At 43.0% G+C, this 26,072-nt stretch overlaps 2 protein-coding genes across 2 annotated transcripts in view; one reads left to right on the top strand and one right to left on the bottom strand.

Moving 5' to 3' along the window:
• Positions 1-26,072, top strand: part of LOC105877306 (chondroitin sulfate proteoglycan 4-like) — a 69,321-nt gene that overhangs the window by 5,484 nt on the left and 37,765 nt on the right. The window contains exons 2-5 of the mRNA XM_012775718.3: positions 4,917-5,080; positions 5,437-9,021; positions 10,424-10,891; positions 15,159-15,335. Coding sequence (XP_012631172.2) covers positions 4,917-5,080; positions 5,437-9,021; positions 10,424-10,891; positions 15,159-15,335 — 4,394 coding nt within the window. The remainder of the gene's footprint in view (positions 1-4,916; positions 5,081-5,436; positions 9,022-10,423; positions 10,892-15,158; positions 15,336-26,072) is intronic.
• GZMA (granzyme A) overlaps positions 1-26,072 on the bottom strand; it is a 210,230-nt gene that overhangs the window by 164,071 nt on the left and 20,087 nt on the right. The gene's annotated exons all lie outside the window — the stretch shown is intronic.

Raw genomic sequence — 26,072 nt, 5'->3', positions numbered from 1 at the left:
AAGTCATCTCTGATTTTTGTTCAACTAGATTTGTTTCACTGATGCTGAAATCACTTCTTTTCCTTCACTGGAGGTAGGGATCACCTTTCTTCTCCCAGGAGCCCATGTCACTTGCGTTTCTGTTTGCTCATTATTATTTTGAGACATTTATTAGGGGCTGCAAAAAAATGGGGTTGAGTTGGAGGTATGTGAGGACATGAACTGGCTTCAGGCTTCAAACCAGAAGTTTTTAACCTGCTTCCTTGTTTTTCTTGTGAGGCAATGGAAATTTCTGGCCACCAGCTGGGACTGGAATTGATTTAGTGCTGGAGAGGTGAAATGTGGAAAAATATAGGGATATTGTTTATTAACTTTACTTGGTCATTCTCAGCAGTAGATTTTATGATTTAGAAAACATTTCCTGGTTTTGAAACCTTAACAATACAGCTTCTAAGTCCGTTAAAAGTTGGGGTGGGGGAATTCAGCAATGGGAAGGCCAGTAGGATAAGCTCAGACAGCCAGTGGGCTTGTAATTTCGTGTTTCAACTTTAATGACCTTAGCTCTACGTTTTAGTTTTGTTGAGTTTAATTATTAATGCTAGAGGAAAGGATGCTTATGCATATTTGGGAGAGTCTATAGGGATCATATTCACCTCTGTATAAACTTCATATCTTGGTTAAAAGGTTGGATTGGTGATTGGGAAAGCTTGGTTTGTGTCCCAGCTCTGTTTCTAACTAACTTTACTTTACACAAGTCTCTAAGCTTTTCTAAATCTGAGTTTACTCAACTATAGAATGAGGGGTCTACTAGGTCAGTTTAGTTTGGTTTAATAAATGCTTGCTTGCTCCCTGCCTGTTTAAGGTCAGGTTCTGTAGAGAGAAAGCCGGAGACGGGGATTCTTGTACAAGTGAACCATTGAGTGGTTTCTCCCAGGAGAGAATGTAAGGAAGTGAGAGCAGCAGGACGGAGCAGGAGGGGATACCAAGCAAAGATGTGGTTTCAGCTGATGTAATCTCAGCCTGATCCCAGAGGGGCTCTGCAGCATGAATGGCAACACAGAATTGTACATACTTTATACATCTGTTTTAATCAGTCTTTCACTGTGGGTTGCCCTCCAGGATAGAAATGTGATTTCACTGGAGTTTTTGATAAGGCAAACTCTGGCAGCTGAATGATGGGTGCACCAGCCTGTTAAAAGGGATCTAAATGGGGCACCAACAGAATCTGTGACACCACCTGTGAGCCAGGCACTGTGCTGGGTACTGAAGAGATGAAGATGCACATGCTATGGTCCTTGATCTTCAGAAACTCATGGAATAGTACAGCAGATAGCTGCATAAACAAGTACTTTCAATACAACATGGTAAGTACTAGAATGAAGTAATAATGCACAGATTATTGTAGGAGCAAAGAGGAAAGGCAGATATTGCAGGCTGGGTTCCCTAGAAGCGAACTCTGAGTTGGAGATTAACATGTAGGGGCTTTAGTAGGGAGTGTCTTGGGTCAACATTTGAGCAAGGAAAGGAAGAGAAGGGGAGGAAGCTTGACTGGGAGAAAAGAAAGAGAAGTGAAGCTGCAATGTGGTCTTAATGGAAGCCTTGGCAGGGCTGGAGGGGACTTGTGCAGATGCTGGGGCTGTGTGCCAGCAGCATTCATGTCAGCCAGGGTGCAAAGTCCCTTATTCCTGAAGAGGGATCAGAGTGGTGTATCCCAGAGTCCACCACAGTCCAGCCCTTGCATCGCTTGGATCCACCTCTTCATGTAAATTCTGGGAGCAGTGCCTAGGTAATCTTCATAATCTTATCTGTTGTAAATGCTCTTACCCTCAACTGGCACCTCTGCTGGTCTCAATGTCTACCTGATATTGAGACTATGACTTTCATCCCTGAGGGGTCTGAGCCCTTGTCAACATGCTCTTCTGAGGCCAGGGTGACTGCACTTATTTACTGCCAAGAAAATGCCAAGAAATATCCAAGAAGATCACATGGGCACCCAGCACATTCCTCATGTCCCCCTTATCCCCATGGTCTAGCACTTGTCCCACCTCCTCCTCATGATTCAGGGTCAGTTACACTGACAAATTAGGGACAACCCTTCTTGCTTGCTAATTCCTTGATATAAAAAGACCAAATGTCCAGGCAGAACCTACAGTGCATCATATAGATGGTATCTTGCTGGTTCTTGGTGAAAGCATTCCTCTTTGGAAACCAAGAGCTTTGATACCCTAGCCCAGATTTATGGGGACAAGAACACAAATCCCTCAAGTTGGCCACGGATAGTGATGGTAAATTAGGCCACTCCTGATCTAGTGGTTCCCAGACACATATATTATATGGGTCTCCTGGAGACATGTAAAGATCATTAATTTAAAGTATGTATAATATCCTGGAGGATGGAACCCCACCCCTGTAGGGTGTTGCTCCTGAGCTGGGGATTTAACTGTGCCTTCATCAGGCCTTTCCAACACTCTATCAGGCCTGCAGCTTTGGTGATGTAGGACCAATGGATCACATGGTCATAGGCCTATTCCCATATCTCCTTTGGAGTAAAGTGGGTATCTTGGTCTGATGTGATGCTGTTTGGCATCCCACTTTAGTAGATCAAATAGCCCATGATCTCTCTCTCAGTGGTGCTAGCTGAGGCCCTGCAGGCAAGAAAGGCAAATATATTCCTAGAATATTTTTGTTGAAATGAACCACTGACCATTCCGAGGAGGAAGGGTTTCATTGCAGTCAACTTGTCACCAAGTGGACAATTAAGTCTTTTAAGAAATGGGGACATACTTGGGACCCAGAGTTGGTCTCTGTTAGAGGCATTAGCAGCAGCATTAGCTAGGGAAGGTTTGGTGAGGGGGAGCCCATACTATTGGGTATGTGCATAGGCTCCACACCTGCCATCATGGCTACTTCATCATGTACCCAGTGTGCCAACACTAGGGTGGCAGATGACATAGGGTAGCTGATGTCAACTGGCCGAGTCATTTGTCTGCCTGGTTTTTTAGTGCCTATTCTGTGGTGGATGTTTTCTGGTGGGAATTAACATGCAACACGAAGATCTTCCAACTTCATTCTCATACATGTTCTATTCCAGACCATTCTCTGATCATTCAGTCTTTCTTATCCTAGGATCCTGACTATCTGGATGGTCCATTTGCTGCCTCCTCCAGTCTTTATACAGTCTAACCTCAGGCCACTCATCTTTCCATAAAAAGTGGATGATTAATTATTCCACTTAAAGGTCTATCCTTTGGAGGATTTTTTTCTCACCAGCGTTGTTCATGCCACTACTGAGAGGAGCTGTAGTGCAGCTGGAGTCCATTTTTAGCTGGCATCCATGAGATGAAGCTGACTCATCCGTGGACCAAGCTCAGGTGTTTAGCTCCTCCATCAGCCGGCAACAAGGGATCCCCATGCAGCTATAGGTGTGAGCTGAGGAATGGTAGATGACATGAGGTCTGGGCCACCACTCCTGTAGATTGCTTGTGTCTTCTGGTCCTCTTCATGCTCAGTGGTCCTGAATGCACCATTTCCATCCCTTTATCTCTTTTTCCACCATCTGCTGTGGCAATTCTGTCATGCTTGTCTCACTTAGAGTGGGCTATTGCATTTTCCATGTTTCTAGGAGCCATTTTAGCAGTGAGTTCATACAATTTCCAGAGTCTTTGTCTGGCTGTCATACCCTATATCCTTGGAGAGTGCCCTCAAATCTATAAAAAAACTCCATTATTCAACCATGTGCTTCTTGGTCAGGTAACCTCAGTCCCATGTGTATACTCCCAGCAGATTACATTGTGATCTAACCTTTGTTTTTCCTCTGGTGGCCAGGAGTAGAGATTGAGTCCTATCTTCAGGGGTCACATGTTGTCTTATATAGAAAGACCTTTGCATCCTCTTTAACCAAAGGTGGAATGCCAGCCTTCATAGGAGAACGGGCCACTTCTGCAGGCTTAGAGGGCTCAAGGTGTTCCAAGGACTCAAGACTTTAGACCGCGTCAACCCAGATGCCTCCATTTGATATGTCAGGGCCCCACTCTTTCCCAACCAGGGCCTTGGCCTTATCAGAGAAAGCCTGTTTTAGTGGGATTTTAATTTTAAGTCTGAGTCTGAGTCTCAGCTTCCTCTGCCCTCCTATTGTAGGAGATGAGAAAGACTTTGTATGCTACCAGGTAGGCCTTCTGGCTTTCTTACTGGGCTTGTAATTGTCAGCTAGCCTTGCCCAGCTTTCCTTATCTATTCCAAAGTTTTACTCAAACTTAGCAATAGGCACCCAATTCTATTGTCCTCATAGTTACTATTTATTTGCCCTGTATTTTTCATAGCTTGCTATTTCATAGCCAGGTTTAATGTGTTCCCTTCTGCTCTTACACCATACCAACTCACCACCAATAAAGTTCTCTCAATCATTGCCATGGCTCTGTGTAGTTCACCTACCACCAGTGATGGGCTCCTAACTGCCATTTGGGTAGGGGGTGGTCCAGCTCCAAATTCCATCCCAGCATCTGCTTCCCAAACCATTCCCAGAGTCAATTGTCACAAGTTGGGTCCCTGGAGAGGCAGAATCTGAGATGAAACTTAGCATGTAGCAAGTTTATTAGGGAAAGCTCTTAGGATCAACCCCTGTGAAGGGAAGGAAGCAGGCAGGAGTAGACGGAGAAGATGAATTCCAGTTCAGTCTCAGTAGAAGCCTTGGCCACTCCTCTTGAGAGTTGTGAAGAGGGAATGACCCTTAATAGCTGTCCTGAGTTGGGGAGAGAGAACACTGAGCCTTTCTACACCCATGTCATGTCTGTGGGACACCCCAGGAAGCAGGTATGGCCTTAGGGAAGGCAGCTTTCTTTAGTAGGGCCAGTCCCTGAAAAGAGATGATAATATAAAGTGGGAAACGCATTGTGTAATGAATTTACTGATTTATATTTCTTTTATTATTTTCCCCTTAGCATCTTTTTATGGTGAAAGCTATGTGGAGCTCAACATCATAGAAGTTTCCTCTGAGCTATCTCTTCAATTAAAATTTCAAACCAGCAAACCACAGGGATTACTTTTTCTTGCAGCTGGGAAGAATGACTATCGTATAATAGAGCTTCAATCAGGAACCTTATGGGTATGATTTTTAAAAATATGTAAGCATTCAATTACTGGAGAGAAAAACAGTGAGAGAGAAAGAGAACAAAATAGCTATACATGTTGATTACTATTATTTCACTAGAATAAAATGATGTGCCATTGGTATAGGTTGGGATATTCTCCAGTTTTACTAGCATGTCTTCAATATTCTGACTTTAAAATTTTCTAAGTTCAGTATGTCATCTATAACCATGGGAAGAGTTTTTATGTCCAAATTTCTCTCTCTCTCTCTCTCTCTCTTTTTTCTTTTGTGAAGGGTCTCATTTTCTCAATAAAATACTAGGAGATGAGACATGAGATGAGATTGATTAATTATGATTCTTTGTCTTTCAGGTGAGAGTGAATTTGGGCACAGGTGAACAAGTGCTCCTTTCTGAGCAAAGACTTCGTATGGATGACTTGGTTTGGCATTTGGTGGAGCTGTCCTATGTTAAGGATAATATTTCCTTGGTTATTGACAAACATTATACGACAACTGGCCAAATGGCTGGTGGGATGAATAATTGGAATTTTCAACATGGAATCTATGTAGGAGGCCGAGGGTCACTCAATGTCCCTTACCTGGATGGAGAGCTCCCCAATTTCCGTGGATGTATGGAGGATGTGGTATTTAACCAGAGGGAGATTCTTACATCCCTTAGATCTTACCCTGGTTTTAAGAAGGTTTATGAGGTGTCACTTGGCTGCAGTGATGAGTTTTTTGCAGGGGAGGATGAAGCTATCAATTTCTTTAGCTCCAGATCCTATGTCACTTTGCCTGAATGGAAGGTACAAGGAGAAGGACTACTGGAATTTGCTTTACAAACTGAAACTCAGTGGGCCTTGCTTTTATTTCAGTCAGGTAGAGAAGGAGATTTTGTTGCTTTGGAAATAAATGAAGGTCTATTGAAGGCTCACGTAGGAAGGGGTAAAAGTAAAATTCAGCTTTCTTCATTTAGCTTAGTTAGTGACAACAAATGGCACATTATTCAACTCGAATTCACGGGAAGGTCTCTGGACCTAATGGTAGATGAACAAGGAGTAAGGACGTCGCTGCCTTTGCAGAGCAAACCATTTGTATCTGAAGGCCCCCTCTTTGTGGGAGGTCTTGATAACCGAATGTGGGAAGAAGTAAAGAAGTTACAACTTGCCTCCGTGCCTGGGAAATCTGCTCGAGGAATCTCTTTCAAAGGGTGCTTAAGAAGCTTGGAAGCCAACTCAGAAAAGAGAGCGTTAAGGGATGCCCTTGTTTCCAGAGATATTTCTGCTGGGTGTAAAACCGAGAGTATCCATAACACAAATCCTTCCGTGACAGCAATAGAAAACCTGCTTCAGTCAGAAGTCTCCCCTTCCACTGTCATCCCTGGAGCCATCACACCTTTTCTTCAAGATGAGAGTAGCTCTTTCTTGGTTTTGAATAACTTGGAGGTCCAAGAGGGTGGACGAGCCTTACTTGAACAAAAGCATATAAAGGTGAATGGGAAATTTAAGGATGTAGGTCTCCATCATTCTCAAATAGTATTTAAAATAGATAAAATGCCTACTCATGGGTTTCTTCAATTAGATGTTTCCTCTGAGCAAGAAACGGAGACGGCTTTTACTATGTTAGATTTGGGGCAAGGAAAAGTTTGGTATGTCCATGATGGTTCAGAAGAACCCATGGATCATTTCACATTTTGGGTCTCTTCCAATAGCAAGAAGGAAATCCCATTATATCTGCGAGAACATATCCCATACGTGTTTAACATTATCGTCATTCCAGTGAATGATCCCCCGTACCTCAAGCTCTTGGAAGGAAACTTGCTACTCCTGTTTGAGAACTCTAAGAAGCGACTGCCCCCAAATATGATACACGTGTCAGACCCTGACACAGAGTCTTCGCGTCTTAGTGTTTCAGTTCTGGGGAACTTCAATTCAGATGCTGGGTTTTTAGAAAACACAAATGATCCTGGGAAAGCCATTAATGGTTTTACATGTGAGGATTTGAGACATGGCAACATTTTCTATGTGCACAGGGGTCATCGGAACTCCAGGATTGTTCTGAGGGCGAGTGACAGAGAGCTGGTTAGCAATACGGTGGTGTTACGGGTCATGGCTGTTCCCTGGGACTTCGCAGTGTCCAATATAACTGGTGTGTTTGTAGAACAGGGTGGCACGGCTCTGATTACACAGAGTAACCTGTCGGTGGAGGTTAATGGTGAGCGGCACGAGCTGGAGACTCGCTATAACATCACTCGCCCACCTCAGTTTGGCCAGATCCAGCGGCTCCATTCAAGTGGGGAATGGAAACAAGTTAGTGCCTTTTCTCAGCGTGCAGTCGATCGGAGTCGGGTCCGGTATTGCAGCACATTCAGAGAACTGCAGCTAGGAAATGTTACGGAGCACTTTAAATTTAAAGTTCACGTGGAAGGAAAAATCAGCGAGGAGCTGATGTTTCCAGTTACTGTACAATGGCTGAAGTTTACACTTCTGGAAAATGTTCCTCTAGAGATCGGTAAAATAAACAAGCAAGTGTTGGATTCTGATCATTTGCAGGCTGCAACAGAGGGTGTGGAAGTAGCTGAGGGGGAACTACATTTTAAGTTACTGACCCCACCTAGGAAAGGAAAATTGCTCCTTGGCAATAAAGTTCTAAAAACAAATTCGATCTTCAGCCAAAAAAATATTACAGATGCTAAGATAAGTTATGAACCTCAGGAGATGCCAAGGGAAGACTCACAGGATACTTTTAGATTTTCGATTGTTGCAAAACACATAGAATCAAAAGATTATACTTTTAGAATAAACTTTAAAGCAGATAAGACAAAAATTATTGTAACTAACAAAGGATTATTTGTAAAAGAAGGAGAAGGGAAATTAATTACAAAAACGGAGTTATTTGTTCAAACCTTGGACAATCAGATCTTCCAATATAAGATCACCAAAAGCCCTCGACATGGGAAGCTAAAACTGCTTAGCTTTTCTGATTCTCTGGAAAGTAATGACAATGTCACTACGTTCACAAATCAGGACATAGTAGATGAACGGCTGATGTACGTTCACGATGACTCTGAGACCCAGTTTGATGAATTCTTCACCGTAGCCTCCACCAAAGGACCAGGCCGAGAGGGAGCAGGCCGAGAGGGAGCAGTCAGAGATCTTGACTCGGAGCGTCTGTCTACAGAAATCAAAGTCACTGTTTCTATCGGGTTGAAGAATGATGAGAAACCGGTACGTGTGGTAGATAAGGTCTTTCACGTTGTGCGGAATGGTCAGCGCTTACTGACCCTGGCAGATCTCTGTTACCATGACCCTGACTTAGATTTTGACGACAGGCAGTTGCTCTACACCCGGCGGGGCATCCCAAATGGGGATTTGGTGCTAGCCGGCGACCCCACTCGGAAACTCTACCAGTTCAGGCAAGAGGATCTTCGGGAAGGGCGCGTGCTCTTTAGGCATCGGGGCTCAGACTCGGCTCGCTTCGTGCTGTTTGTGACAGATGGCATTCACTACACATCATCCCTTCTTGAGGTCAGTGTGTCAGACCCCTATGTCCAGATTGCCAACAACACAGGGCTGCTCGTGCAGAGAGGAAAAGATGGTAGCCTTACAGCAGCCAACCTGAGTGTCACTACAAACCAAGATGTCAGAACAGACCGAGAGATCGAATACCACATCGTGCAGCCCCCAAAGCATGGCAGGGTACTGGTCAACAGCTCAGCGTTCCACTCATTTTCCCAGGATGACCTGAAGCAAGGACGTGTGACTTATAGCCATGACGGCAGTAGCAACTTTGATGTGTTCAACCTGACAGTGAAAGTTAAAGATACATACTTAGAAGTGGGAGTCTTTGTTCAAGTACTCTCGGGAGGCGACCAACATCACACCCAGGTGCTGCACACCAAGACTCTTGTAGTTGAAGAAGGAAAACCAGTAAAACTGAGTAGAGGAAGGCTCCAGGTAGGTGGTTGTCCTAAGCACCAAGAATTCTCACTCTCCTAGAACCATATGGGCTAATAACCTGTTTGCTTCTGAAAGCTATTTTTGTGTTGATTTTTCTCCTGTTATTAGGAATGACATTAAAAAATACATAGATGCCATTGAGAAGAACATTTTAAAGGTTTCTTGATTTTGATACTACCAATTTATAGTTGGAAATAGAATATAAGCAACAATTGGCCTTATTTTAAAGCTATGTTCACATGTGCCTGTGTATGTTTAGTGTAGTCTGAACTGGGAACAAGGAAGGGCAGTATATATTATGGTAAATTAAGAAATCTATACTTTTATTCATTATTCATAGCAACAGTGACAATATTTCATTTGATCTGAGTTATGTTCATGATACCATGAAGCAGGATATAAAAACTTAGAGTAATTTAACAAACATAGAAAGTATTCCTAAAACAGTATACTATGTTACACAGGTTTTTTTTTTTTTTTAAATTCTGAATGTGGCCTTGTTTAGTTTCCTAAGTTGATGGATAGAATTGGCCTAGACCAGTGGAAAGCTAGGGGTGAGAGCAGAAGCCACCTGGTATCCTGGGGCTCTGATTTGGAAACTTCCAGCAGGCACAGCCCTGTCAATCAGAGTTAGGAGGGAGTGTTTTTTAGGGCAATCCTATAACAGGGTGTGTGGTGTATAAGCTGTGATTTATGACAATTGGCCACAAATGCAAGCTGTTCTGAATCTACCCTTAGCACTGCAAATAAGTTTACTTGTTTTCTAGATGCAGCCAATAACATCAAGTAGAACTGAATTCAAATCAGAATGAGTTTACTAAAAATGAGTTTTGAATAAGGGAATAAGGGACTCACCAGCTTTTCTCAATTCTTGAAGAACTTGGAAAGTTTGTATTTGACTTTCACCACAAGGGGGCATGTGTAGTTCAGTGACTATAAATCCGTTGCAATCCCAGTTTGGAGGTGGATTTTGCTGAGTCAGTAAATTAAAGATGTATTGAAAATGCTGAACTAGTTAAAATGGGGGAGGAAAATCTTTCCTCTAAGGTTTTGCAATTTTAGTAACTCAGCTGCTGCTGCTTCCACCATCTTTTATTCCTTCTCCTTATATTACCTCAACTCTCTGCATCCTGGGTTTTTTGCTGCAGTGAGTGATGCCATGTTAATGCATTAGTAGCTACGCAAGGATTGTTGACCATTACTTGTCATTGTGACCCTGGCTGATATTGGCATGGGCACCAGAACAGACCCAGGCTTAAACTGTGTGTCGACTCTAATTGTACCTTGAGCCATTTGTGGACGTTAATAGAAAACAATTTGGTTCATCAACAGCTGTGTTGCTTACATTTATTAATATGTTTTTCTTTTTGTCTCTGTGTGTTGTGTATGTGAACTCAAGGCTGTGCATGAAGATAATATTCCTTCAGAGGCAGTGTTCATCGTCAGAACTCCACCAATGCATGGAGACCTCCAGAGATCTACACCAGAAGGCATCTTGGGTGCAGATGGAAAGTCCCCTTTGATTTTTACACAACAGGATGTTGATGATGGCAATATCCTTTATGTGCAGACAGCTCCTGACCAACAACAGGACCGTTTTTCCCTGGATGTGACGGATGGTGTCCAAGTTGTGAGTGGAATCGAAGTCTTGGTGGATATCGTCCCTAAGTGGATTCCTCTGGAGGTACAGAATTTCACAGTTCCAGAAGGTGGCTCCACAGAACTTCTAGAAGACTACCTTAGAATTCCAAACAAATATTTTGAGGGACTTGACTGTGAATTTGTTCTACTTGAACCACCAAAACACGGTTATGTTGAAAGTTCTAAATTTCCAAGAGTAGAGCTAATGAAATTTACCAGGAAACAGGTAATAACTCTCAGTTAACAAATTTGGGAGTGCTGGGTAAGAGAAAAAAATGGGCTGTTTATTATTTAGGCTCATGGTTTCTTGGGGGTGATGAGACCTTGGAGGGTTTCTAGTCCAACTTCCCATCAGATGCTAGAAGCCCTTCTACAGTATCCCCAGAGAGAGGTCATCTAGCCTTTGCTTAAGCATCTTCAGTGATGGGGAACTTACTGTTTCCTGAGATGGGCACATCCAGTGTGAAAATACTCCATTTGTTAGAAATTTCTTTAGGCTGAGCTGAAATCTGCCATTTAGAAACTCTTTCTCCTAGGTCCTGCCTCTGGTACCCCACATACCTCCTTTCATGAAAGCTTTTTTTAAATATTTGAAAGAAAAGGTTATCAAATTCCCTTGGATTTTATCTTCTTTAGGTTAAACACCCCTGGTCCCCCAACTTCTCTTTATCTGCTGTGGGTTTCCTGCAGCATCCTGGCTGCCCAATTCTAATTCATTGTCACTGTCCCTCTCAGTGATATCAGGCTAACACCCAGATACTTAACACACGCATGCGTTAATCATTGGCAGACTTTTTCATTCATTCACCCCCTCATTCAATCACCAGATGCTTATGCGTGCTCTGCCATGCCCCTTGGTAAGCACAGGGCTATCAGTGGTCAAAATGGCCCAGTCCCTGCAGTCTGAGATCTGGACACAATTGCCAATGTGGCTTCCAATCAGCATAAAGTAACCAAGGTCAACTCTGGGCTGCTATCAGGTTTCTTTGCCTTGGGCTAGAATGGTATTATTGTCAGCCTTTGCTTTCTTATCATGAATAAAAGAATTATTTCCATGACTTTCTTTTTAAATTTTGAAAAGTAGCAGCTGCAGATGCCCGCATTTCCTTTATGAGCCTCTATGAACACATACTTTCCAGGCGGGGGACTGTTAACAGCTACCTACCATTGTGGGGTGTCTCTGTCGGTCAGCTAAGAACACGTGTACACCGCTTCACTTTCCTTCTAAGAATGTGAACTCATCAGCTGATCTGAATCCATTTACTGACTACTTACTCTATTTGAGGTACTGTGTGTCGTTATCACGTAAAACGTTTTCCCTGCCCTCAAGAAATGAGGTGGAGGAACCAGGCGCACCAACTTTAATATAGGTATCCTCTTCTTGCCTCTCCTGTGGCACCTTCACAGTGGGGCTATGGGAGTAAAGAATTGGTGCCTTCGATTCTGATTTAAGAGCACAGGGGAGGCTTCACAGAGGGAATAATAATGTTTGAGTTAGACTTTGAGGAGAGAGAGAAAGAGGGAGATAACAGAGAAGGAAACAGAAAAAAGCAAGAGAAACAAAGGGAACAGCCTGGCCCAGGGCATTCTGGGGGCAGGGGTATTGTCCTGGAGGTGGAGGCCTGGCAGAGAGTGTGGGGGCTGGAAGTCTTCGCCTCTGTCCACAGGAGATGTAGCTTGAGTTTCTTGTCAAGAGGGATGGACATAACATGGTGGCACTGAGGAGCCGTGGGGAGAAGCAGAGAATGCCAGGGGTTGGAAAAGACCTTTAACATGGGTGCTTCTCAGCTGGGGACCCAGGGAAGGTGGGACACCTGTGCAGGTGTCCCTTAATCATAGCTTTCCTCTCAAAGGCTGGACAAACCATCCAATATAACCACCTGCCCTGACGTGAGTTGAATTGAATACTTTTCTAAAAATGGTTTGTAAATTGTGGTCCTGTCTTCTGAGTACTAAAGTTTGGTCCTGTCTTGATCAATTTCAGTTATTAATCATGCTTCATAAGAGGCATGTATTTAAGATGGTTGGTTGAAATATGTGTGTCGAGATACATGTGTTCCCTGTGGCGTCTATATTATTGTGTAGCCTTGTTCACAGAGAAGAGTCAAAGTCACATGTCCCTGCTTTCCGATGACCCCTTCATGCGGTCCCTTCCTGTATGACTCCTGAGGGCTCCAGCTTTTGAGACATCGTCATTTTTACTTGCAGTGACACTAACCTCTAAAAACTAGTGGCTGTAGCCTTCAGTGGCTTGGAGAAGGAGAGTCCTTGGCCATTCTTGCCGTTCATTCATTCAGCAAATAGTTTTTGAGTGTCTGTTGTGTGTCAGGGGTGCCAGTTCTAGGTACCGGACATAAAGTGGTGAACTAACCAGGCAATAACCCCTACCCTTAGAGGGCATTTTTTTTTTCTGGTGGGGTAAAGAGGGAGGCAGGGAGAAACAATAATAAAATAAATACATGAAATATTTAATAAATGGACTGTTAAATGAAGATTAGTGCTATGAAAAAATGAAGCAGGAAAGCGAGACAGGAAGTGCTGGGTCCTTTAGTGGTGTGTGAGTGTGTGTGTGTGTGTTGTGTGTGTGTGTGTGTTGATGTTCAGTTTCTGATGGAGGGGTCAAGGAGGGCCTGGAGCAGGGGAGGGCTGGGTGAGCTGAGTGTCTGTGGGAAGAGCATCAGGCAGAGGGAAGAGCAGCAGCTCCGTGTGTCTGGCGTGTCTGGAGAGCGGCAAGTGGTCCAGGGTGGCCGGAGCTGCGTGCATGGTGGGGAGAGCAGCAGATGGACTTCACCTTTGACCCTGAGTGAGGAGTGAGGCAGGAGCGCTGGAGGAAGAGAGGATGTGAGCAGAGGAGCGACACAGTACACCCCTGAACAGGATTGGTGACAGGGACCAAATCCTTTTTAATCTGTCAAGATTTTCTACCAGTTATATCCCTTAATTTCAGATCAGCAGATATTATTCTTGTTTTAGAAGTCTAGGAATAGACAAATCCCCCCCCCCCAAACACCCGCTCTTTGTCTTCAGATTAATGCCATTAAATGGCATGTCATTTTGGGAAGTGGCACTCCATTGAGGAAATGATGAATTTCTCCAGGAAGAACACTCTGGAGGTGACTGCTTTTTAAATGCTACATTCCTAAAGTGCCTTAGGTCAACCCTTCTCCCACCTTCTGATATGTGCCGTCTTCCATGTTTGTTTTCAAATAGCTCAAAACAGCGTGTTCCAGGAACGTGTGGGTAGGCCTAGGATCTGGAATTCCTCTGCCCACAGAACTCCAAAGAAATTCTCATAGCACCTGTGTACGAGTGGACACAACTTTCCCTTGAGATCCTTCACGAACTTTTCAACTCTTGTCAGAAACACCTCTGAGAGATCAAAAGACTTTGCTCAAAGGAAGTGCGCCACAGGAATGGGCGAAGTTGAACTGTTAAACATTTTGGCTGTATTTTATCAAAATAAACAGAACCCCAGAGACTTTTTCAGAAGTTCACTGACTCCTTTTGGGGTTTGGAAGTTTTCTGCTGTATATTTGGGTCACGGACTTGCAGAAGCCAAGTTCCCTTCTAGCTTTAAAATTCTCTTGGTCTCTGATTTTGATGCTGTGCTCTTTAGTATTTCCATGAGAGTCTTAAAGACATGAAAGGCATTCTCATCAAATTTGTGGTTATTACAAATCCAAGAGAAATAACTAATTCATTGGATGACCATTTCAGAATTAAAATAAGAGAGATGAAATACAACAGGGGTAAAAGTCAATGTTTGCATATGGATTGTTACAGTGAGGGGCAGTTTTGATAGAATAATTCAATTCTAATATATTTCACGATAGTTTGTCCACAGGAGATGTATGTTAGCTAGTTATGGGTAGCATCTCTTATGAGTTGCACAGAAACTATTGTATTCTGGAGGAGGAGGAGCAGGATTAGGAGGTAGCAGGTATAACCTCACATACAAAGAACAGTTAAGGGACAATGCTCACTTATCTCAGAAAAGATGAATTTGGGGGAATTTAATAGTTGTCTTGATCTATATGTCTCCAACCAGTGGGCAGAAGTTTCAGATCCTAAGTCTAAGAGTTTGAATTGTCCAACAAAGCAATCAACAACTTCAAACATTGAATCTGAATTTTATTAGGTATTGTTCCATTAGAAGAAAAGCTGGATTATGTCACTCCCAACACACTTTATTGTTAGAAAGAGCATTTGAACTCAGGTCTTCTGATGATCAGTTCAGCATTCTCTCTACTGCACCACATTGCCCAATTGCTTTGTTCCTCCTTAATCTAATTTCTGGGATGCAGTATTATTTCACAAAAACCATTCCATGCATTACAATTTGCACACTGATTGTCACACTCAAACTTCATAGGATAAAAACATGCTTCTCTGTGTTTTACAGAGATATAAAAAATAGGATTTATTTTATAGCAAATTATTCATATTTTTAAAGTTGCATTTCAGCAAGTTGGTGATTTTGTTATTTTTTACAGGTGGAAAATGAATTGATTTACTATGTTCATGATGATAGTGAAGAGCTTCTTGACAATTTCACCATCTTTGCAAATAGCTCAGAGCTTGGAAAACAGAGTCTGCCCCAAACTCTTTTTGTGACTGTTGACCCTGTAAATGATGAAGCTCCAGTGATAACAGCCAATAACATCCTCCAGGTAAGTGCTGCATGCAGTTGACTTATCATGAGAACCTGAGGGCTACTGATTTGATTTGATTTGATTTTCACTTATACTATTTCTCATGATAAGTAATAAGACATATGACTATGTATATATAGTTGACATATTCCCACTGGCTTAAATAAATATTAGTTATTAGCAAGACATTCTGTTGGGTGCTGCTGGGAAATGGCAAAGAATCACAGTGAGTGACCTGCATATTGCGTTGCTTGAGCAGGCGCCACCCGAGCACGGCCTTTTCAAGCTGGGTTAGGGAGGCCTGTGCACGTGGGCAACCCCTGCCAGGCTGGCAGCGTCGTGGTTGAGAGAGTGGGCTCTGCAGTGGGCAGGCCTGGGTTCGAGTCCTGGCTCCATACTCTTAGCTATGTGCCCTTGGGCAGGTTATTTAGCCCACTAATTTGCTCTCATTTTGGAGAGGGAGAATGGAGGCAGAGGTGTCAGGATTAAAAGATAAAATGATGTGAAGCTCTCACGCAGTGCCTGACACATGGTTAGGGCTCAATAAATGAATGGTAGCTCTTGTCATTTAAAAACTCCAAAGCCACACCAGATTTTGGGTAAAAGGAGGCCATGGTGCAGCCATCTGACAGTATTTCTTGGGTTCTAGGAGCTTCCATTCCCCTTCGCTCTCTCTGAAGCTACCCCAGGGGTATTCCTCAAACACTCACAGATAGACATCTCTGGGCTATGCAGGGTGTATACCGTTTTGCTCCTCCCCTGATTGGGATCCCTGGGTTAATATCTGCTGCTGTGGCTTCTGTTGCCCACACAGGGGGCTGATGTGCAGGAAGCCTCCTGGACCCTCTGACTCCATTCCTGCCTCTCCAACAGTACCAGCATCACAGCTGGCAGACCCATCAGTGCCAGTTCATACTGAAATATCTCAAAGCTTACATTATATAGGCTCCCATGATTTGAGTGTACCTTTCTTGCTGTCCCTTCTTTTAAGAACCTGGGCATGAATGCACAAGACTGGCTTGGAGAAAAATTGTAACAAGTATTCAAAATATAAGTAATGGCTGTTATTGTGCGTCAGGTATTGCTCTAAGTGCTACAGCCAGCTGAGATAAGTGCTGCCATTTTCCTCACTGGGCAGACCAGGGAATTGCATGACCGCTGAATGACGGGCCCAGGACAGAATGAAGCCTGATGGCTTGTGTATGCCTCTGTCCATGGTCTCCGCAGTGCCCGACACAGAGTAAACAGGAAATACTTGTTGAGGGAATGCATACATGAAAATCTAAACTGTCAATTTCCCCAACACTGGCTCACGTTTTCTAGACCAGGCTTTTGTCTTGACTCTTTCTTCCCTCAGCGTGGCTGTATTTCTGGGAGAAACCCTAGCCTCTCCCACAGATGAGCCCCCTCATTGGGGGAGAGAAGGGGTGATTTAAAAAATAAGCCATTTTAATTAACAGAACAGCGGTTAGGGCTGGCGCTATTCTAACCCAATAGGTCTTAGAGGTCACTATCTAAGTGGCAAGGATCTAGACTACCAAGGTACAGGCTGGCACAGCAGATGTGCTGTCTCTGTGTGGTGGTTGACACAAACAGAAAAAGGGTCATTGGTGAGAGTGTGGCCGAGAGGGATGGGAAGACAACAAGGAGAATAGCAAAGAAATGTGAAGCAGCAAACCTTTGACCTTAATTTATAACACACCCCAGGGGCCACTTAGTAGATTGTGCAAGCACACCCAGGAGCCCACCAGGGGCTAATCTAACTAGCAAATTTTACATTGTTAAAAATTTCAAGGTTTTAAACATTTTTTCTATTTGTTTAAAACAATTGGATATAGTTATAGGCTTTTTAGTGCTTTTGTTGTCTCAGAGCTTGGTTCAGTCTCTACATTATTAAGTCTTTATATTTTGTTTTTGTTTTTTAGAGATAGGGTCTTGCTATGTTGCCCAGATTGGACTCAAATTCCTGGGCTCAAGCAGTCCTCCTGCCTCAGCCTCTTGAGTAGCTGGGATGATAGGTGTGAGCCACTACGCCCAGCTTCTACATTTTAAATGAAAAAATCTATAATCTATAGTGTTTATACTTTTGGAACTTGTCACTTTGTCTTTTGAGTTGACTCCACTGTCATTACCAGGTAGTGTGGGATGGCAGGTTCCAATTGGTCACCCTTGCAGGCTGCCCCCTCTGTTTTCAGCTGCTTTCCTGCCTGTCCGCCACACAGACTCTTGTTGTAGTGACGCCTCCTGAACTTGCTCTCTGCAAAGTGATCTGGAAAGTAGGTTGTTGGCTAGAGTGAGAAATTCTAGGTGTCAATTTATTATTAAACACAATTATAAAAGTTTACATTTAATATGTGCTTACTGAGTACTGGGCCTCCAAAGGAACTACAGTGATTAATAACCTTATTTATAGAACGGGACACTGAGGCACAGGGTGGGGACAAGAAAGGCATGGACTTGACTCTGAGTCTGCCGAGTCTGACCTCTGCCACCATGTTCTGCCACTTTCCCCTGCTCCTCCCGACTGGCTCAGGCTCTTTTGGGGCATTCTTGTCATCGAGGGTGTCTTCATTACCAAGTAAAAGGTGTGTCAAAGCCACTGTGCCCCACGCTTCCACCGAAGTGGTTTTATGGGAATAGTTTGTAGCAGTTGGATCAAAAGTGCGTGGGTTTTCCCAGGAACCTCTGTGGAGGGTTTGGGCATTTTGCCGTGTGGTGCAGAACTGCAGGATGAGAAAGACGAGGGGAGGAAATAGGGAGGCCAAGATGTAGAAAGATATGGGAGAAGGGCTGGAATTGGCCAAGGAAGGGCAAAACCAAAGAATAAGGTAGCAGACTCTTAGGCCTCTTTAGGAAAAGGAATTGAAGCTCCATCTTGGGCTCAGCTTTCAGTTCCAAGGGGCCCTCAGTTATAATAAGATGCACCATCAACTTAATAGCAGCTTTACTGTATTAACTATACCTGTCAATTTAGCATGTTCAGAAACATTAAGATGTGAGAGGAAAAACTGCACCCTAGTCTTTGTCTCTATCCTTCCTTAAAATGAAGGAACTGCAACCTCCATTGGGAATGATGGGGTTGCTGCAGCCTCCAGACCGCCTCCCCCAACCTTGACACACTTGAGAGTGTTTCCTCTCAAGAAAAATAGGAAGAGCAGCTGAGGGTTAGGGCTGTTCCTTTATTCTTGCCTTATTTCCCGGGAGGGTGGACCCAGTCCAGGAAGAACACACCTTCTCCGTGTTGATGGATGTGTCATTTGATGCTGGCTCTTGCTGAGTTCATTCATTTATTTATCTGGTAAGAAACTCATGCTCTACCTGGAAGGTTTTGGATTCAAATTAGGAGACTGAAGTTTAATGTTGACAAACTGCCCATGTGAACTTCAGCAAAATCTCTCTGGGCTTTACTTTCCTTAATAACAAAGCCGTGGGTGCAGGCGGTTGTTTTACTTGATGATTTCTCTGTTGCTTTTGTTTTAATGCCCTGTGATATTTATGGCTGTGAAACATGTTGTTATTCTCCGGTTAAAGCTGGGCCTGGACAGATGGTGTAGAGCTGTCGTATTATATTGGGTAAAGTCTCTCCAGTCTAGACTAGGTGGAGGTTTTACATTTAAGATGAACCATTTCTCTTCTCTTTGATTGAGAAACAAAGCAGTCTTGGTTTTTAAGTCACAGTGTGTCTAAAATCTGAAGGTGAGTAGATGCTACTATGGGACATGCTAACTAGTCATGTAAAGATGTAAAAGTTTTCATAGGACCTGCTTGCTTGTTTTAAAATGGAAGAAATCCCAAGAATTTGTTTCTCCAATTGCAGGCATGGTGTTGGTATGCTATTCATTGGAAGTCTTTCCATTCCAAGGTATTCTGGCTCATTTGCCAAACAAGATTTTTTCCTTTGTTTGAATTATGACTGTTGTGAATAGAGCCTTTTGGGATTTTTGTTGATTTCCAGTCATATGGGACAGCACTTAGTAAGAGGGCCTCTCTTTTAGTGTGGCTGTGTTACCTCCTCTGGGAAGGCCTGTTAGACTGTGGGTCCCCAGGGCTGGAGATGTGATGTTCTCATAGAGCCACCCCTGACCACCCCAGCAGAAATACCACTGTGCTGTTCTTTATCTCTGGACCCTGCTGTCTTCTTCTTTTTAGTGCCCATCACTGTCTGGTAGTAAACAAACAAATAATGTATTGTCTGCCTCCTCCCATAAGTGTAAACTCCATTTGGAAGGGATTTATCTGTCCTTCCCCGTGGTACCCTCAGTGCCTGGCACAGTATCTGGCACATTGTAGGGGCTCAATAAATACTGAGTCCCCAAATGCCCTCATGGAGCTTATGTTCAGTGGGGAAGACAATAAGATTATGTTATAAACAAAGTGGTGATCTGCTGCACTTTTCTGCAAAGCTCTTAAGGGGATAGAGAACGGTTGGGGTTAGAGAAGAATGACACTGCAGAGAAGGTAGTCAGGAAAGGTCTGTCCCGGGAGGGGCATTTGCATGGAGGCCTGTGTGTCAGTGGTTCCTGGGACCTCTCCTGGATTCACTGACTTGCAAGGACTCAAAGGACATAGCATATTCTTGGCCAAGATTTATTACAGTGAAACATGCGAAGCAAAATCGGCAAAGGGAAAAAGGCTTGTGGGGTGAGGTCCAGAGGAAACCAGGTCAAGCTCTAAGAGTCCTTTGCCAGGGAAGTCACACAGGATGCACTTCATTCCTCCAGCCATGAGCTGTCACAACACACGCGAAGTGTTGTCTACCGGGGAAGCTCATTAGATAGCGAGTAGCCAAGGTTTTCAATGGGGGCTGGCCAGGTAGGCCCCCTCTGCATAATGTGTGCCCAAATCCCCGACTCCCAGGAGGAAGGCAAGTGTCCAGCATCAACCATACAGTTTGGACCAACAGTTTAGACACAGTGAGCCACCTTTATCATCTAGGGAGAATGTTGTGTCAGTGTAGGAAAGTTCCCAGACACCCGCAAAGGGCCAACCTTGTGAGCTGGCCTTTCTCAGGAAAGACAGTCTTTGGCCTGCTGTGTTAATAACTCTTTTCTGAATAAAGGGGGCGGTGGGGGTGCGGGTGATTAGCTGGGGAAGTGAGGAGCCGGATGAATATTAGAGGAAGAGCATTCCCGGCCAGAGAATGACCTAGAGTAGTGGTAGCAAGTCTATAGAGGGTTGGCGTGTTTGAAGACACAAAAAGCTCAGAGTGACTCGAGCAGCAGATGGCAGGAGGAGGAGAGTGAATAGACATTGGCTTCCATGGTGAGAGCTGATTTCTGGGCATAAGGACCCCCTGATGCCAGATGATTTCGTCCATTGGCCTTCCAGAGATAACAATGGGAAGCAGGAGAGCAGTTATTGAGCCCCTGCTGTGTGTTGGGCTCAGTTCTAAACGTATCACATAAATGATTAAATGGTTTCTCATTTAGTTCTCTCAACAACTCTTGAAATAAAATAAGGATTACGATATCCTTGGGGCTCAGCAAGGTTAAGTCACTTGAACAAGGTCACACAGTTGGTAAAAGGCAGAGGGATCTGTAGCCAGATAGTCTGAGCACCGGGTCCACACTCTGCTGTCCACAATGGGGATGATCTGGAACAGTTTTCAAACTGCAGGTTGCAACCTGTGAGTGGGCCTTGAAATTAATTGAATGGGTCAGAACCAATAATTTTTTAAAATTAAGTAGAATGGTTAGTATCAGAATGTGCTATGTATAATGCGGGTATTATTTTGTGAAACTTGCTTCATTTATACATATATTGGATTTTAAACATACACACACAAATACACGTATATGTACTAGGTTGCTGTGTAAAATGTATTTCTTACTTTGGGTGGTAATCAGAAAGCACTGTAAGCCACGGATCTAGCAAAGCTACGTGGTTTTATATGGATGAATCACTTTTTTCATTGCTCTTCCCGATTCTGGAGAAACCTGTCCTTTTATGAGGTTAGGGCAGGTCTCAGGAGTTCCATCTGCTGAAACTTCTATCTACTGGGACACGTAAAAACTGGTACAATAGGGTAATGACAGAGTCGATGCAGCCTGTAAACCTCCCCCCGTCCCCCCAATTTTCCTCCTCATTGGGCTACTTTACCACATGTAAGGGGTCTCTGCCCTCAGCTTTGGTCTCCCTGTGACCACTCAGTGTCACAGCCTTCCTGTAGGTTAGCCCTGCCTGCCAGGACCCTGCCCATCCACCTGTCCTTTTTAGCAGGCAGGGAGGTTGGGATGGAAGGACCAGCTACGCTGTCTGAAACCTGCTGATTCACTTTATGGATTGCTGTTGTGGCCCAAAGTCATGGTGATGAAGGAAGAAAAATAACAAATTACAAAATTTCAAATATTCCAAGAAAAAGGGATATAAATGAAAGCATATAATCACAATATTGCTCTCCTAGTATATATGGTATAATGTGAATGAAGTTGCTGTGAGGATTTTTAGAATAATGAAGTGCACTGAAATTTTGTGATACAATAACAATGTCTATTTTCAATCTCAACATAATTTAGACTTGATGAAAAAGAGACAAGAGGCAACCAGGAATTGGTCTTGCTAATTTTGAGAGCCTGCATGGGCAGTTTACGACATCAAAGACATTCATCTACTTTCTGCCCCTAAATTGTTTTTATTGGAGTGTGATATCTTTGTTGTCCACTAGAATATGTAATATTAATAGCAATGGCAAACGGGCATAGAAAACTTCCTGGAAAGACTGTGTGTTGGTCATGTTGCAGGGTGGTCTCCTGAATTGATAACCTTCAATACTATTAAAAAATTGTCACGCATCAGGCTTGTTAACTTTTCCTTGAAAGCTACTGTAGAAAGCATATGCCTTTTATCAAAATAGAAGAGCCATGAGAGTGTATTTTCCAGTAACAGAGTTTCTCTAGTGCTATGGTTATTAGTTACTTCTGTCCAGGCAAAGTCTCAAATTTAGGGGATGATTTAAGACAATGACATTTCTTTTTCTAGGTTTCAGAGCATATAAAACAGTAATAATAATCACCATTTACATGGTCATAATGACAACTAATACATAGTGCTCTGCGCCTGGCATTGTTCTATGCACTTTACATTTACTCATTGAATATTCAATAACTCTTTGGGCTATCATTTTTATTAATATTTTAAAGATGAGGAATCTGCAGCATAGACAGGCTTCCTCAAGATCAAAAGCAGAAGAGCTGCTGGAAGACAGTAAGTGGCAGAGCTAGATGCAAGTTTGAGCTCAGAACCACGAGGGTCTCCTGCTGTTTTCTTCACAGTTACAGTGAAAAAGCCCAAGGACCTGGTGAAGTAGATCAAGCGAGTGTTGCTTTTCTTCCTATTTTAAGAAGAGGGAATTAGAGCTCACGAGGTTAAGTGACTTGCCCAAAATAACAAAGTTAAACAATGTAGAGTCTAGGGCAAAGGCAGTTACACAAACATGAAGCCCATAAGGCCTTTGGATTCGGTGTGATCTCTGACTTTCCCATCAGCATTTTCTCAAAACCTTCAGGTTATCCTTGAGTGCCATTCACTCTCCTTACTTGTCATCAGGGCCTGGAGCAGGTGGCAGGAAGGCCCACCTGCAGTATACCTGACAGAAGGTGGGACTGGGGGGATAGAGCCGCTGATGGCATCTCAGGTCCTGGAGGGCAGTTCTCAGCCAGAAATCTGAATGTTAACCTCTCCGTCCCAGCATGTCAAACATACTTCTTTCTCCTGAAGTCCTGTAACAACATTTCCTTAAGCCACAGGCTTTCAGCTGATCTCCATGGCCATTCAGATCATTTGTGCCCTGACAAACTGGAGTTAGGCCATTGTAGGTGAATCCTTTGCATTTTACTCTGAAATATGTTCTACTGAGTACTTTTGTAGTCAAGCATGACCAGTGATTTTGGTGCCTACCTGATAAAATATATTTGTGTCCACAAGGGGGCTTCATTTTCCTATTTTTCAAGTTTTTCTTTCAATAATACTATATATTTTGTTGTTGTTTGTATTCTGAAAATAGAACCATTTGCTTGTTTTTGATAAATGGTTGTCATCCCTGGAAAGAGCTTTGCAAGCTGAGCATAGCAGAAGAATTAGGGCAGCAAAGTCTGAAATGACAGCTGAAGTCCTGGGGGTACCACCAGTGGGACAGTGCTTTTATGAGCATTTCACATCCCTACGTGAAACTCAAGAAGGATCTGGGTTTTTAAATATTAGAACCATAATTAGAATTAAATTGGATCAGAATTAGGTTTCTATTAATAAATACCACTGGTCTCTTCTTAAAGCTAATGGTAAATTAAAAAAATGTTATTCCAGATTTGTGTTAATTTGTTCAGATATTTATACTCTGAAACATTCTTTTGTGGGCTTTGGATCAATTTTAAATCTGAATTCAAGTTGGGGGGTCTTTGTTTTTCTTCTCCCCACCTAGCTGAAGTTTCTGTTGCCAAGTGCTGGGCACTAAATCAGGCCTCACCTGAGCAATGGGGTTTTAATTGGAATAGATTTGGTTTGGTAGAAACAAGACTTGAGGTTTCCAGCTCTTGTTTTGAGTGGCAGGTTTTCAATTTGTTTTGGAAGATGGTATATTTCAGAGGCAAGAGGGGGAAGAAGCAGTGTTCCGCAGAAGAGTAACTACAGTGGAAAACATGCTTCGTCCAGCATTCATGTGCGTATGTTGGAAAAAATGAGTGTCTGCAAGTCACGGGAAGAGAAATGACAGCACATTTCCACGTCAGCTTGAGTTCTTGAAGAAATGAGGATAAGATATATGGGTGGATTTAAACATGTAAAAAGTGAAAAACTGGCATAAGTGGGCTTGGAATTTTGTGGAACAGTCCAACATGTACATTTTATAGAAATAGCCTTTCAACATGTTAAATGAAGGCCAAAACCTTATAATTTGAACATTGTATTGATTAGCATTTCTGGTAGCTATTTAAAAGTTGTTGTCCTTAGAGCTTAGTGCCAAAAAATCTTCAGTGCACATATTCCAAATGGCAAGATACGGGAGCATCCGTTGACAATGCAATTAATAAACAGATAAACTACTCACGCCAAATTGTGGAGGAATGCTGTGAGATTAAACAAAATCTGCAGCACATGCTACAGAATCGCCTTAATAGTGGCAATCATCACACTCTTAATGATATAATAATTTTTTGTAATATTAAAAATCACATCTGTCCCCAGAGCCAAATCTGATGAAGAAGATGAGTCCCATAAAGTCCCATATTTATTCAAAGCTTACTGTGTGCCAGGCGATGTGGTTTCAAGCACCTTACACATATTAAGTCACTCAGTGTACATAATAACACCATCACTCCTAGTTTACTGATGAGGAAATTAAGGCACAGGAAGTTGAGAAATGTGCCCAAGTTTACAAAGCTAGTTAGCGGCAAAGCAGTGGTTTGAACCCACATAGTCTAACTGGACAAAACCAAAATCAAATGTTCTTGAACAACCTGAGAATAATTTCAAAAGAAGAATTGTGTGCAGTGATGTTGGTGTTGGCATATGTTGTTCTTCAACACAGTCACCTTGAGGAGTTAAACATTCATTTGGATGTGTAAGTCCAGTGTGTATGTGTGCAGGTGTGTGTGCACGTGCACATGTGGTTATGTGGATGTTTATTTAGGTAAAATTACTTTATGATCTCAACTGTTAACTTTCAAAGAGGTAAAGGATAATTCACAAAGTAGTTTTTTTTTCTGTGCTGTCAGTAGTTGATACATTAGAAGAAATAGAATCAATTTCTGTCTTCTAGCCTCATCATGTCTGATATGAAAGTATAGGGACCCTATATGCTTCCTGAGCTCCCTGTCTCAAATTATGTTTAGTTGTTAGATGGTGAGTGAGCATGGATTAAGTTACTTTATAAACTGCCTGTTCTACTGAGAATAGTTCCCTTTAACTGGAGAGATTATATATTAAATCATTTAGGATCGAATTGTTAAACAAGTTAGTAAGAAACATAGAAGATGATGATAAGGTTCTAGCCAGAAAACAAGGAATGACACATAATCTTGGGAATGTGCACATGATGTTTCTGTGGGTAAGAAAAAAATATATCAATATAAATACAGATAGCAATGTGATAATTGAGTTAGTGATAAAACCGCTTGTTTTTAGTGTTAGTGAAAGATCATGTGACTGTATGATTGGAGAAATTCAAAACAGCCTGATGCCATCAGATGTGATTCAGTGTCCACAGAAACATTTTAAACCTAACATGTTCAAAACTGAGCTCCCAATCTCACTCCCCAAATCTATCTGCCCTGACCTTCCTTATCGCAGTTGATGGAACCCGTCCTCGTTGCTGAGCCCCATGCCACGGAGTCATTCTCTCCACCTTTCCTTCTTCCACACTTCACTGCATCTAATTTGTTAGAAACTCTTTTGCTTTATCTTCAACAGACACTCAGAATTTGTCCACTTCCTGCCACCTCTGCAACTGCCGGCCACTCTCTTCTATCATCCTTCTCTGGGATTATTGCAGTTGCCTTCTGCTGGTCGCTCAGCTCGTACCCTGGCCCTCTCGGGTTCTGTTGTTGACACCGAAGCCAAAGGGTTTTATGAGGACTTGAGTCCTCCCAGGTCACTCCTCACCTAATACCCCGATGGCACTCAAGGAAGAGCCAAAGTTCTTACAGTGTGTTCAAGACCCTGCATGATACAACCTCCCATTATGCTCTTCATCTTGCTTATTCTGTTCCCACTGCACTGACCGATTTCCTGACCCTCCCCCCCAACAGAGGGGGCCCATGTTAG

The sequence above is a fragment of the Microcebus murinus genome, chromosome 11 (genome assembly GCF_040939455.1).
Source record: "Microcebus murinus isolate Inina chromosome 11, M.murinus_Inina_mat1.0, whole genome shotgun sequence".
NCBI classification, from domain to species: domain Eukaryota; kingdom Metazoa; phylum Chordata; class Mammalia; order Primates; family Cheirogaleidae; genus Microcebus; species Microcebus murinus.
This window is presented reverse-complemented; position numbering and strand designations above follow the sequence as displayed.